The sequence below is a fragment of the Lagopus leucura genome, unplaced genomic scaffold (genome assembly GCF_019238085.1).
Source record: "Lagopus leucura isolate 7727_CA_CO unplaced genomic scaffold, USGS_WTPT01 Super-Scaffold_100001, whole genome shotgun sequence".
Lineage (NCBI taxonomy): Eukaryota > Metazoa > Chordata > Aves > Galliformes > Phasianidae > Lagopus > Lagopus leucura.
This window is the reverse complement of record NW_024962262.1, coordinates 64,494,655-64,510,159: the sequence shown is the minus strand read 5'-3', so window position 1 is coordinate 64,510,159 and position 15,505 is coordinate 64,494,655. Positions and strand designations below refer to the sequence as shown.

Below are 15,505 nucleotides of genomic sequence, written 5' to 3'. Positions count from 1 at the left end.
GACCGTGACTGCAGTTCTTAGATCTGTAGCAACCACATGGAGGTAAAAGACATTGAAGGGGGAACTTTTTTTGATTTTACCAGCTGGGATCCCCTGTTGGTAAAATTCAGAGGCTGTGCCAGGCCGTAAGTGCTATTTTGTTCCATCTAAGTTCAGAGAACAGATCCCCGTTCTTTATTATGTGCTCTGCTCAGCAGTATTCTTAGAAGAAAAACAAGCAAACAACAAATACTGGCTCGAAACAGTAGGTTTGTCAGATCTGCCTTCTATAGGCACCAATGAGAATAAAAAAATAAAACGAGAAAGAACCCTACATTCTTGAGGTTTTTTTGAAATCACCATAAAAAGACAATAAAAAATAAGGTTTTACTCAAAGTTGTATTTTAAAGAGGGGAAGAAGGAAATCTAATTTTTTTTTTTTTTTTTTTTATTTTTTGAAAAGGGCCTTAAGATCAAGTCCAGCCATCAACTCTACAAGTCCATTGCTACACCATGTCCCTCAGTGCCACAACCATACACTTCTTAAATACCTCTGGGGGTGGTGACTCTTCCACCTCCCTGGATAGCCTGTTTGAATGCTTTACTGCCCCTTCTGTGGGAAGAATTATATGGACCTAGAATTTTCAATCCATTTTCAGTAACTTTCTCACTCTTTCAGTGCTAGTATGATAGAACCTTAGTACTATGCAGTATAGTAATTCTGAGTAATGCATAGCCACAGAGGACTGAATAGCTGATGCTTTGAGTTCATGTACGTAATTATGCAGACTGACTGTTCTGTGTTTTTTTTTTCCAATTACTAACAATAGAGACAAGTTTTTCCCCCTGTGCTGATTTCCTTTAATCAGATGGTACTGTCTTTAATTTTCTGAGCCGCCTTACTCAATTAATCCCATGTATGGTAACTAGAAAATATAAAATGATTCATTGGAAATGAAAAGCACAATTCCAAGGACAGAGCTGAGTCTGTAGAGGAGGATTTAAGAGCTTTAATTTCTTTATTACATAATTAATTTTGTTTCTACCTTGTATAAAGATAAATGTTTTGTCAGCTGTGCTGCATTAATTTCCATGTCTTAGTCTGACTCTTGTATAGTCCAACCAGTGTAACTAATTCCTTCTTTCTAGAACTTCATTTTACTTTCAGCCTATCAACTCATTTCTGATGTTGTGCCATAGTAATGGCATAATTATGTGCCACGTCCTTCATGTATTTTGCCAGTATACCGCATGTCAGCTACAGAGGTTTTTAACACCGATCTGCTAATTATTCCTGATAAAATATCCCCAATCTTTCTGAATTCGTTAAGGAATATCTCTGCTATGTGGAATTAGCATAGGTATTGTCAGTCTTATGTTGCTGATTGTCTTATGAGTTAATAGTTTCAATGTACACGATTTAAGACGGTCACTTTGCCATTTATGAAAACATCTTCTGACCTTTGATATAAAACTGAATTCTCTACAGAGGAATGGTAAATAGATTACTAATAGAACTACTAGATAGATTATGAATAGAAATGTTAAATAGGAGCACCAGATATTTTCTATGCCTTACAAGAAGGTGAACAGAGATTTTTAAATGTGTGTAAGGCTGTAATATCTGATCAGCAAGGTTACTATGAGCAAATCTTACGGTACACTTTATCATCTAACTCTATCATTCATCTTAATAAAAGGAAAATTTCACTCTGCAACTCTTAGGCATATCCTTTGATGCGTGGGCAGTTCCTTCTAACCAGTTGAGCTCAATCCAAGGAGTGAGCATTAAAAAAAAAAATAAAGGTGGATGTGGAGGTTTGAAAAAAAGCTTTTTTTTTATTTAGCTTAATAATGTGTACTCATCAATGAGTTACTTAGTGTCTTTTTGTTGTTCTTGTTGGTTGCATTTTGTTTTGCTACTTACTATTTTTATGGGAACGTATTTCTACATAGCTCCAGTAGTAACCACTTCAACAAAAACAGTGTATAAAGAAATTTAAGTCCAGCGGTATCTCAGCAGAAATATAGCAGGATTGATTTTGGTCCTTTGCATTTCCTATGTGTGTTTGAATGCAATGGAAAGGATAAAATGCAGTAAATACTCTATAGTCTATAATCTATGCTTCTTGGTATGATGTGTAAATGACAGTATACTTTTGCAAATAAATAGCATCTTATAAGATGAAATACTCCTGCTTTATTCTTGTCAAGAAAAAGGATCTAGTTCATATTTATCTTTAACCTCTATTTTTTCAAACACAGAAATTACTTATTTCAGAAAACAAATAAAAGATCTATAGATATTTTTCTTACTTGCACTGTGCTTATCTAGGGACCAGGTGTCATGAAGAAAAGATCTGAAATGCAGAAACCAAAACAGAGTGAATGTCTCCGTTGTCTTGTTACTCTCTGAGCATGTTTCCCAGACAGCTGGGATAAACTATGTTTTGGATTATAAGATAATGTGCAGGTTAGACAGATAGTTTGGACTAAGATCTTGAATAGTGATCTTCTGATAAGAGGACCTCACATACTTAGCTAACTGTCCAGTTTGGTTTTGTTATTAAGTAGTATTCTGAAAGAAGAAGGATACAACTTGATTTCCTTTTGAGAAATATCTATGTGTGAGGAAAAAAGCATGCAGTATCTAGTCTATTAAAGAGTTTTTCTAAAGGCAGGAAAAGTGTGGAAGTGTATTAATTTTGAGTTAAAAAGTAGCATATGTATGATAAAGTACGAAGGAGGCATAGATTGGACAATTTCTAACTGTAAATAGTTATTGGACATATTTCATGTTGCCCTTGCTGAGGAAGAGGCAACTTGTTTCCATTGCAACCCTACAGACTAAGGATTTTCTAGCAGTTGGTAACCATGCCCATGGCAGGGGGTTTGGAATTTGGTGATCTTTAAGGTCTCTTCCAACCTAAGTCACTCTGATTCTGTGATTCTGTGCAACGGGTACCACACATGATAGGCACCACATATGATGATTCTTTAATTTGGCAGTCGATTTATCTGTTTTGAAATATGGAAGGACCTTAGAAGTATGCAAATATTAAAAGCGAACTTTTTTACTGTGAACTTTATTCTTTCCTGTATATTGTTGTGGCTATTTACCTGTTTTGTGGTGCTTAACCTCAAGACTGACTTAACATATCTAAATGCGTACATGAAAGGAATGAAATTTAGTAAAAGAGTATTCTCTAGCAAACAAATGAAATATAGAAGTTGGAATCTGAATCTGTTGACATTCAGAATTGAAATAAAGACAAATTTTCAAGTGAGGGCATTCACATCTGGAATAACATACATGTTTATGTACCTTAGTAATAACATCTTTAAAAATGAGAATAGATTGCTTCTCTGAAACATATGTTTAAATTGAAACAGGAATAATTCTGGAAAATTGTTTGCCTTTATAATCTAAGACTCTGCATAAACCTTTATATATTCATTGAGAGTAGGAATATATGTGTGTTTATATAAATATAAATTTATCAACTGTGCAACTCTCAACTGTTTTTCTATAGTCCCCTGCATGTTTAAATACCTCCTGATTGTTAGCAAAATATGGGATTTTTGCCAATTCTGAAGACTATATGAATCCTTGGTCTTTCTTTTGAGGGCTCAGTCTGCATTTCCCGAGTTTATAGCTATGTTACAAGTATCCCTCTACCAATTTGAAAAAAAGAGAGAGAGAGAGAGAGAGAGAGAAAGGGGGAAAAAAAAAAGTTCTGCCAGCTCTTACTTTCAATTCCCAGCCTAGGTGTCAGGTCACGTGATGAAATTTCCATTCTTAGATTAAAACTACAGTTGTCACATTTAGTTCCAGTGCTAGCAAAGTTGCGTCATTTCCATGAGTGTTTAACATCAATCAAAAAATATAGTATTTATAGTAACAACTGTGTTCTGCTGAATTACTTCTGGTGTATTCTAAACTCATTCTTATTTTACTGCCAGGATGAACATAGATAAAGTAAGATAGCTGGATGAGAACTCCTGTGCTGTACCACAGACATGCCTTACCCTCCTTGAAATTGTTCCACGTATGGTGCTAGTTGTTGCTGTGCACAGAGTAGGAATCCGGCAAAGTACAGCAAATGTTGCTTGGAACAGCAATAAGTGAACGAGGACAATCTACTTACGATTCACTGCTGCTAAGATTGCACTTAAAATATCAAATCAAACCAATTCAATTAGGAACACATCAAGTAGGCAAGTTGTGTGCTTACCTCCTTCAAAGTCACTCTTCTAAAGCAAATTTGAAGAAGTTTCCTTTGGGGTCTGTCTGTGATGTGACCCAGTTGGCTCTGGGTCATCCCTCAAAGGCTGTCAATCATTTCACCTTTCCCACTTCATCCCCCTATGCTCTCATTTCAGGCAGCAAGAAACCACAGCCAGAGCTCCTGGTGCCCAAGCATCCCATGTAAAAATGGGATTTATTCACTTGACCAGTGCACTTTGTTACAAAATAGTATTTTTGTGCAACTGCGATTACGTATAGAGTGTGTGCATGCTTGTGTATATTTAAATTGTTATCATTATTGTTGTTCAGCTTGAAGAGCATGGTTCTGCCATTACTCTCTCTCAGTGAGTCTGTGACCTCGTGGGGCTGCAGCACACAGCGTCCGTGAGCCGCATAGCCACTGCACAAAGGCTGCATTCAGAGCGTGGGCAGGCAGGAATGCTGGTACCAGGCAGCTCTCAAAGGAATGTTCTCTTGGCAGCAACAGCCTTGCTGAAAATGAGGGGGAAAAATGAATTCAAAATGTAGAGCTGGCCTGTAGTTATAAAGTGATAAGAAGAGCTGGCTGTTCAACATGAGCTGCTGGTTGCATATTCTGGGTCCTTTCTGTTTGCAGGCCCTCCTACAGCCATGGCCCTGACTGTTTTGATGCAGCACAAAGTGGTTGTTTATTGCTATTGACTGCTGAGGTCTGTGATCTGAAATGCGTTCTGTCAACAGAATGTAAGAGAACTTGGCATTTTAAAAGCTCTGCTGCTGCAGACGCGCAGATTTCCTGGAACTGCCATGCAGCAGGAGCAGTGCTGCAGTCCTCAGCTCAAACTGAAAATGTTGCACAGGAAAACCTATCATGTGAAGGTCAGATTTACCTGGGATCCCCAGGGGTAGGTTGGTTGGTTGACTGGTTGGTTGGTTTTTCCCTTGTCAGCACAGTAAATATGTCTTTGCTTTCTTGCCTGACAAAAGCTAGACTTTTAACATTCTTTAACATTTGTTCAGTAGGATTCATATGGAAAGAGGATCCTCTTTCAAGTCAAACATCCTTCCTGCAAAAGTGAAAGGGTGTTTACTACACAATATTGCCACGAGAGGAATAATCATAATCTTACTGACTCTGTGTTGGACTGTGGATTTTTCCACTCTTGAGAAGTAGTAGTTTCTGTGATTCGGTATGAAATCACATGTTATTTTCTATTGCTTCTTTAGGATCTACAGGCAGAAATTGATGCACATACTGACATCTTCCACAACCTGGATGAAAACGGGCAGAAAATCCTGAGATCCCTGGAAGGCTCAGAGGATGCTGTCCTGTTGCAGAGACGTCTGGATAACATGAACTTCAGATGGAGTGAGCTTAGGAAGAAATCGCTAAACATTAGGTAGGACATGACTCTAACCAAAAGCTTACAGCTGGTGTGTTAGTCGTTCCATCTGCCTCGTGACAGTAAAAGGGTATAAACAGGTTTCTGATAGCACTGTTTCTATTTTGAAATGATTTGTGCTGATTTAACTTTGTAAGAATTACTAAGGGGTTTTTTTTGTGTGTGTAAATGATAGTAGGGGATTAGGATTTGAGACATATGATGAGGTTTTGTAGTTACAGAAGGGAAGATTAACATGTTTAAACACAAACTGTACTCCTTCTAAATTGGTTGGTTATGACTTATCAGTGAGTCAAGTAATTAGACAACCTATATGTATGAAAAGGTTTATTTCTGAGGCTGCCATTTCCAGTGCATAACTAAGAATGGCCTTGCAAATGGGAAGATGTTATTTAAGATTTTTTCTTTTGTCTGAAAAGTGATCAAAATTACCAAATAAAATCCAGGGGTAGAAGGAGATTTCCAAATAGTTCTATAAGAAGAAAATCTCCTTGCAAGAAAAAATAAAATAAATGGTAATTTTACAAGTCATGACGTGGATATATAGGCTTCAGTGGGCTGAAAATTTCCAAAGAAACTGTCCAGAAAAATTGTCTTCAGAAATTTGTCTTTCACAATAGACGGCCCAACTCCATTGCATTCAGTCTTGGACATTTTTTCAATTGCTCATTTGCTGTGTGTTGGTGGTAGTTCAGAGGGCAGCAAAAGGCAGAAGTGTTTTTCAAAGTAATTTATGAAATACTAGCTTCTTTCAGCTTGGGCCCTGAGGGAGGTCAGTCTGTGTAATGACAGAAGCCATCTTCATAACATCAATCATTAAAAAGAAATGAAGAATGTGAGGTTGAAAATATATTAGTGACTAAAGAAGGAGACACTTTTTTTTTTTTTTTTTTTTTTTGAGGAGCAAAAGAAACAGACAATCCTTCAGATTTTTTTCTTCAGATGTCTTTTACCCATGAATTTGCCAAAATGCAGTGATGCTTGAGAAAAAAAAAAAAATCAACATCAAATTGGCTAAATAGCAGTCATTAAATATATGGGTGTCCTGGGATTTTCTTTCTTTCTGTTTTTACAGTTCAATGTATTGCTGTCATTAACTGTCAGACGTACTAACTCTAGTTGTATGGCATTAGCTTGTTACATTACAGATTCAAAGCAACAGAACTCCTTTCTAAAATAGTAAAATAAGAACCAATTTGTAATTCCTGAGACATTCAATTTAAATATTGCCCGCCACCGAACTGAATGAATGGGCTGTTCTCAGTCTGACTGCTCTGTGCTATTTCTTTCCATCACACAATGTGGAATAGATTTCATCATAGTTATTTTGGTGCTTACACAAAGGAGGTGTAAGAGCAGAAAGATAAAATGTTACCCAGGCACCAGTCCCATGATTCTTCTTTTTTGGTGGATGCTTTGAACTGCTGGAACAGAACAGTCATCCTGTCCCTTGGTTAGGTGGGCGTTCTTTTCACAGTCCAGTGCATTTCAGCTAGGTAAAGTGTATGGTGGTTGTCAAGAAAAGCGAGGTTCATTTCCTTGCATTCACATCCAGTTACTGTGCTAATCTGAAGGAGATGGAAGGTTGCATTTGCTGAGGTGAGATGAGATGGAAGGCTAGAGCTAACTAACTCAGAAACTTTACTCTTTAGCTGTGTCTCCTCCAAAGGCCCACTGGCTGTTATTTACCACAGCTCCCCATGTAGTGGCCAGCGTGCCCCAGCATTGCAGCACTGCCCCTCACCTCCAGCAACATTCAGCAGTAAGACCAAAGCTGAAAGTTAGAAAAGAAATGAGACAAAGAAAATCTGTCTTAGTACATAATCCTTGCAAAAATCCTTGCAAAGTGTATCATATTGTTTTACCGTCGTATAATACTGCTTTTCATTTTAGTTTTTAAAAGGAATTCTTAAGTTGTGTGGGAATGAATTAAGAATTTCTTCCCAATTAGCAAATAAACAGCATCAGCATATTCATAAATTTAGCAGGACAGACTCTTATTATCAATGATATAAACAAAATGGAAGATTTTGTCAATACAGAGATTTACCACATATTTTCTTCCAGCAAAAAGTAGTTGCCAAGAACTAGTCTTAAGAGAGAGGAGCATTTATGCACACTCAGAGAAAATGTTTATAAGGTTGTCTTATGGTGGAGCTGTTGTTTGTACAAAAAGTAGTATACCTTAAGTTTGCTGTTATTCAGTTAGTTTCAGTCACACCTCATTTTGTGAGGCACAGACTTTTTGTGCAGCATTGGAGGTTCCTATGTAACAGTTTCCTTTTGGGGAAGGGATGGTATTGGTTCTTTTATCTTAAAGGTGAGCAGCCACATGATTCTTGTGTGGGGTTGAATGTTTTGTGTAATGGTTTAGACAAATGCTTGCTCTTTTCTGAGTTGAAAAGTACTCCCTACCTTTTGGTTAGTACCCAGCAGTCCTGAGTGATGAAACAATTGCTCTCTTAGTAGTCCTGCATTGTATTTGTGCATGTTTAGTGAGAATGACAATTCCACATAACTCTTTTGCTTTTTCGAGCCACAGCTGTGGAATCAAAATTATACCAGTGTCTGATTCAAAGCTGATGAAGGTATTTAAATGTTGTCTAGTTAACAAAACACTATAATCTTTATCAGTGAATAAATTTGTATTTCTTTTTTTTTTTTTACTTTCACTTTGAATGCATCTAATATTTAATACATGGTTTCAGATCTCATTTGGAAGCCAGTACAGACCAGTGGAAGCGTTTACATCTCTCTCTTCAGGAACTTTTGGCATGGCTGCAATTGAAGGAGGATGAATTAAAACAGCAAGCACCCATTGGTGGAGATCTTCCCACTGTGCAGAAGCAGAATGATGTTCATAAGGTATGGTTTTTTTCAAATGAGCTTTCATTAGTTGCATTTTGTTTTGCAGTTTGCTGTTGGGTTACACTGTCCATGCTGGAAAAAGTGAGATACTTTTTGAAATACATTTAAGACTTAATGAAATTTTACATAACACTAGCTAAAATTTTCAAACACAGGCTAGAAAATGAGTCTGTTGGAGAAAGGAGTATTTGCTACAGCTGCTTGGCTTTCTGAAAACCGACAATATTTTCATAGAACTGTCATAGGCAGTTAGTTTCATGTCTAGAAAAGACTTTAGCAATGTTATTTGAAGATTAAATCAGTAGTTCTGATTTTATTTTTTTTCTGGATCAGACATTTAAATTTCATGAGTGATTTTTTAAACCCTATTTGTTTTGCTTGTTTTTTGGTGAACATTAATGAAAACTGTAGCTGATACCAGTTGTAATGCACAACTGTGTACGTCATGAAACTGTTGTGGTTACTGACTGTTACTCATACTAACTTTGTCAAGAATTCTTAGGGAAAGGAAATGGCAGAAGATCACACGGAGTCTGGTCCAGACTAGGTTTCGTGGTAAAAAGGAACTTAAATCCAACACTGTGTGGGATTTTTGGAAAACTCACCAGATAAATGACCCCTTAAATAACCCAGTACTGCTCAATAACTCTTCATACAAAGATTCCTTTTTTTTTTTTTTTCTAGTGGGAGATTCATGCTTTAAATATGTATATTCCTATGCTTAATCAAACTCACAGCTGTCTCACACTAATTACAGTCTGGTTTCAAGTAAACAGCACATAATTTGCTATACCATCTCCAGACAATATGATACTGTGAGATGAAAACGTATTCCAAACCCAGTGATCATCTTTGCAAAATGTGCTATGCACCTATGTAAGAGCATTTCACAATGCCATTTTTGAAACTTGCCACATAAGATATTGTTATGGAAGTTTTTAAATCTGTTTTTATTACTGCATGGAAAAATCTAAAATAATTCTATAAAATGAAACCAGATCTGTAATGCCTGTATTTTCTCCCTTCATCGGATAGCTGTATTATAGATACTTCTTTAAAAGATTTTCCTTCCTAATCCCAAAGGGCACATTTGGGAGCAAACACTAAGATTGAGTTTAGAAAGGTCACGCGACGTATCTTGCTGCTTTAAGTTACTGACAATCCAGGTTTGTGAAAAGTCCACAAATCTTAAATAAAACCAGGCTTGGCTTTTGGCGCAGGCAAATAAAGCTTCTTCCATAGCAGCTGAATGATGAAGAGTAGTGGCAACACTGTCTCATTTTCTAGGTTTTCCTTCTAAAGGGGTAATCTATAGGATGGATATTTTTCACAAAGCTCTTCTTGGGACTTCAAGCGTTATCATGAAAACAGTAAGGCTAAAATATCCATTTACCACTCTCCTTTTTTACCTTTCCCTCTCTGAAACACCTGAGGTCTGTTCTAGCCAGCTGGCTCTAGCAGCTTCCGAGACAGTTTCAAAACCACAAAAAAACAGACTCTCAGGATGTAAGAAATAAAATAGATGTTGCTTTAACTCTACATTAACTCAAACCCTTTATCCAAAGGCCACATTTGAGTTAGAGCAAGACTTCGAGAAGGATTTTTGTAGAATTGTTGCAGCAAAACTTTTGTTATCTGAATAATGTTTGAGTACTTGACAACATTACCTTTCCTCCAAGAGAAATAAAATAAATTTTTCATTTTGTGAAGTTACTGCTCATAACATTTTAATGTTGTATATTGTTCTGTAAGCTATTCCAAAGGTGTTAAGAATTCAGTGATGTACTAAGTGATTGTCACTCACAAATCAACATAAGTGGTTAAAACTATTAGGGATAAGAAGTGTTACATAAAAGTAAGGTACTATAAATAGCTGCAAAGTGACTTTACAACTAGGTCTCCTTCTCACTTCCCCTTTTTGATTATCTTCTCTCCCACATGCAGATACATACAGATGCAAATCTTTGGTCCTGATGTCTCAGTCATTTCTTCTTTCTATCAAAGCTAGAACATTTTAGTTCCTTTTAAAAATATCACATCTTTCCTTTTTCTGTGCTGTAGTATCTGTAGTTTAATGTGAGGCCTTTCTAGCTGTAGGTGCTCTGGTTCCCTGTGGGGAAAAAAAAAAAAAGAACAAAATATAATCCTTGAAATTAGGTCGCCCTGTCTACTCTTCAAAGATTTCTTACAGGGAAGGAGGGAAAAACAATCAGTGCAGAACTCTTCTGACTTCAGATTGTCTTTGACGAAACCCTGTGTTTGCAGCTTTGGCTTTTTATACTCTTCTTTTTTTTTTTTCTTTTTTTTTTTAAACTAGACACTATGGACTTTCTGTTACTCTAAAAGTTTTCTTTTAGACAAGCAAACGTACAAAGACTGTGCCTGAGCGAACATCTAGTCCATTTCTGAACATCAGAAAAATACTGTTAGGAAGGTTCACACCTCAAATGTAAAGGTCTCTAGCATAAAACTGGAGCACAGAAAAGCTGATTTTTCAAGAGCTATATGCCCTTGCTAAAAAAAACTGAGCTCTCAGAGCATAAAAGTAGAGAGTAGTTGAATTTCAGACTTGAGTCAGAGAATTTACTCATGTTGTTGTCATCAGTGTCCGTTCTGGAAATGACTCTTCAGTAAACAATCTAAGCTTCTACCTGTTTTGACCAACCTTCTAAATGATCCAGACCTGTAGCTTTGGTCTTCTTGTGTCAACAAAATGTCTTTCTTTCTGTGCAAAATTGTTTTTGCCACTTAAAACCAGAAGTGAACCCAGGTAATTTGTTCATTGGAGAGAAGAAAAAGCCTCAGCAGTGTGGCTTATTACAAGCTGATTTTTTTTTTCTTTAGGAATGTTACTTTAAAAAAAAAAAAAATCTTATTATTTAACCTCTATCTTTTAGAAGACCATCTGAAATACCTCAGATATTCATAGGAGAGAGAAAAAATCATTTGAATGCTCCCAGTTGCCAAGATTGGCATTAAAAATTTTACAAGTAGGATTAAATTCAAATGAAAATTTCAAATGCTTGAAAATATGCCAGATGAGAGCTTGAACTCTCAGACGTATATACTGTCAGTTTCATTGCTGCATTATAAATGTGAGGTAATTTTTAGGCAAGGCACCTTGGATTTTATCCTCAGTACTCCCACATAACTGCTTTTTGTTTGAATTTACATGTATATGAATTATTTTGATGCTTTTTTTTGCATTTGAAGAAAGATGTGTCACACCAAAGACTGTACAGGGGTTTTATTGTTTGTTTGCTTGTTCTGCATTTATTTTAAATCAGTGATCAAAAACACTCCTTTTCATCAAAGTATTGTTTCCTCATCTTGCAGTTTTCTTTGTTTGGTGAAGAGTCATGACAGTGTTTTAACAAAATCATGTTAATAACTATGTACATACTCTGATAATCTCTGTTTCCTGGATTGCAATTTAGGCATCCCACAGGCAGCCTGCTTTTACTGTCAGTCTATTTAGACTTGCCACATCTCTTGCGTGGGAATTGTATTAGCAGAATAAATAGCATTAATGAATACAGAAGTTTATTACTAACTGTTCTCTCCAAACTCTTTTGCATGGAATCTATAGTAAATGTGCCTGGGGAATGTGAATCCTGCCTGAACACACTAGCCTGTTCTGGTGGCACAGTTGATACCTACTTTTTGAAATGGCAGTCCAAGCCCATTTTTTAAAAAGCATTCCGATTGATTTTGAATTCATTTAACTATACTTTTTCTCCTTAAAAATCATTAAAAACAAAATCATCTGCTTTTCTGATAACGGAGTTTAGTACTAGTTTTACTAAAACAACTCTGTTTTTTCATTGTATTTTCATCTTGCAATTTAAACAATCTGTGTTTCTGCAACCAAAGAAATTTTTAGACACCCATGAAGAGGTAGTGGAGGTCTGCGATAAGCTGATCAATGTATGCATTATTAAAGCAGTGGGCAGAATACCATTACTGCTGTAGGGCTGATGACAAATAGAGATGTTTAAATAAAGTGGTTTACTTGTTTTTTTTGTCAGATCATATATTATGAATGTTCGATTTCCTCTGTAGTCACCACAAAGTGAGGAAGAACCTCAGGAACTCAATGAAATTAGCCTGAAATAATTATCTGTAAATTAGACAGTCATTTAGGCTAATTCTGTTATCAATGATGGTCTTCTTATTTAGAGATGTATTTGTTAGAGCTTTAGATAGATTTTTTTTTTTTTTTTTAGGAATAGGAAATGTCATTTTCTTCAGATAATGATTTTTATTGGTAGAGTATGTTTCACAAAAAAAAAAAAAAAAGAATTGGAAAAGCTGGCTTCATACAAAAAAATGTGGAATGGAATATTATGAGGTGAAAAGTCATTATTTATTTTTAACACTATTCAGTGCTACTGCTTCAGTCTCTTCTTTTTTTATATATATTTTTTGTTACCTCCTTTTTTAATTTCTTGTACTGAAATGTAATTCAACTCACTTGATAGAAGTGTACAGATGAAAAGTAGGGGAGGCAATGAGAACAGTAAGTTCTCACTACTACACTGCATGCTGATCTAAATCTTGGGATTTATAGATTACGGTCCTATCCCTTAGGGTAAAGTTGGAAAGCATTTAACACATTGGCTCACTGTTTTCTATGGTAAACTCTTCCCATTTGTGATTAATTGGAAAATACACAAAGTCAGAAACTTATCACTAGATCTTCTGTATCATTTTGGGAAGGTATATGATTCCTGATCACACATCTTGTGGGCTGTGGTATGCCTATCTGACTACACTGTCCTTAGTTTGTTGCACAGAATAAGATGATGGAGGAATGTGGTTATAATCCTGTTTTGGAAATATGATGCCACCATGTGTGTTTGGGTGATTTAGTCTTCAAGAAAAAGTAATATATGCTGAAAGAAGGTATTTTGTCCTTCTCACTGTTACATGCGCCTTTGCTAGGGCTGATCTGACTACAGCAACACTCCATACAGCAGTACTTCTCATCCCCAAATACAAGGCTTAGAGCTGTTTCTGAGTTTTAAATATCATATCAGTTGTTGCAGTTCTGTGTTCCCTTTCCTGGAATATCTGTGTTTCCTTTCTGCTTTCCTTCTCCTTCTGTGTCTGGGGACAGACACACACCTTTCTGTATGTGCCTCCCATTTTACTGGTTGTACACGTAAACATTTTTTAAAAATAATTTGTTTTCAGCAATCTTTATAAAGCACAATGTATCTTTTAAGTGGCATAATTGCAATAATTAAAGACCAATATGAGTATGGTGTAAGTTTTAACATTGTCAGATGAGAAGGGAGCACATAGTGTACAAAGAAACATTTTAAGTTTTGCTACCTACTGGTTAACTTCAGCTGCAGACATCCCACATCTAGTGGGAAAGGAGGTTTTTTCACTAGCACAAAGGTTGGTGAACACTGTAAATTTTCCCAGCTTAGAAGCATGGAAAAGCTTTTTAAATTTGCTCTTTCCATTGCACTGCATGTAAGAGTCATATACATATTATAAAAATTTCCAAATCTGAAATTATGTAACAAGTTAGAACTGCTTATCCAAGGAGTAACCTGAGTTTCTGTGTAGCACAGTGTCCAATGGTGTAGCTTTCTTGTTAATACACAGTACCTTTCTTAATTTGTGGAAATCAAGGTATTGATTCTTACAGGTCAACAATATTATTTATAACATTTATCACAGTTATTAACCAAACAGTAGATTCCTTAGCAGATGTAATATGTGAAAGGATCCCAGACCCACTGATATCCATTGCACAAAATAAACATTTCTGACAGTGTCGATTCCTTCAGGAAAAGCTCACTTTGTTAAATGATTTTCACAATTCACAATTATGAATCAAAGAATAACAAAATCCCAGGGATTGAAAGGGACCACAAGAGATCATTGAATCCAACCCCCCTGCTAAAGCAAGGTTGCACAAGTAGGATTGTCCAGACATATCTTCAACATCTCCAAAGAAGAAGACTCCACAACCTCTCTTGGCAGTCTGTTCCAGTGCATGGTCACCCTTACTGTAAAAAATGTTCTTCTGCATATTTGTGTGAAACTTTGTATGTTCCAGTTATTGGCTATTGTTCCTTGTCCTGTCACTACAAACCACTGAAAAGAATCTGGCCTTGTCTGACTGCCACCTGAACTTAAAATATTTATAAACATTGATCAGATCCCCTCTTAGTCTTTTCTTCTCAAGGCTGAACAGACACATTATCTCAGCCTTTCCTAATAATTGGGATGCCCCTCATAATCTTTGTCATCCCCAGGTTGACTCCTAGGAGATCGCTGTCTTTTTTGAATTGGGAAGCCCAGAATTGGACACAGTACTCCAGATGTGGCCTCCCCAGGGCAGAGTAGCGGGGGAGACCACCTCCCGTGACCTGCTCCAAACTGCTGTCCACTGGGACACCCAGGTCCTTCCCTGCAGAGGTCCTCTTCAGCAGGTCACCCCCTGATGTGTATTAATGCATGTGGTTATTCCTCCACAGGCACAAGACTCTATACCTGCTTTTGTTGAACCTCATCAATTTCCTCTCTCCCCAATTCTCCGGCCTGTCCAGGTCTCACCGAATGGCAGCACAGCCTCTCGGTGTGTCAGCTATTCCTCTCAGTTTTGTACCACCAGCAAACTTGCTGAGAAACTTGTGGTCAGTTCTTGACCACTCAACAGAGGGTTTATGTAAATATTTGTAGCAGAATCACAGAATTGTAGGGGTTGGAAGGGACCTCTAGAGATCATCAAGACCAACCCCCCTGCCAAAGCAGGTTCCTTACAGCAGGTCGCACAGGTAGGCATCCAGGCGAGGCTTGAATAAGGACCTCCCTGGGCAGCCTGTTCCAGTGCTCCGTCACCTCACTGTAAATAAATTCTTGTGCACATTTGTGTGGAACTTCCTATGCTGCACCTTATGTTCATTTCCCCTTGTCCTGTCTCCACGTACCACTGAAAAGAGACTGGCCTCACCACTATGGCCCCCACACCTTAGGTATTTATAGACCTGGATCAGGTCCCCTCTCA

The 15,505-nt window shown here is 37.0% G+C and overlaps 1 protein-coding gene across 14 annotated transcripts in view; it reads left to right on the top strand.

Moving 5' to 3' along the window:
* Nucleotides 1-15,505, top strand: part of DMD (dystrophin) — a 986,794-nt gene that overhangs the window by 789,559 nt on the left and 181,730 nt on the right. For 12 of the 14 annotated variants that reach the window (XM_042866635.1, XM_042866641.1, XM_042866633.1 and 9 more), the window contains 2 exons: nt 5,435-5,607; nt 8,319-8,475. In XM_042866635.1, the coding sequence (XP_042722569.1) occupies nt 5,435-5,607; nt 8,319-8,475 (330 nt within the window). Of the gene's footprint in view, nt 1-5,008; nt 5,087-5,434; nt 5,608-8,318; nt 8,476-15,505 lie in introns of those variants that run through there. The other 2 variants (XM_042866644.1, XM_042866645.1) reach the window with 2 other exon arrangements.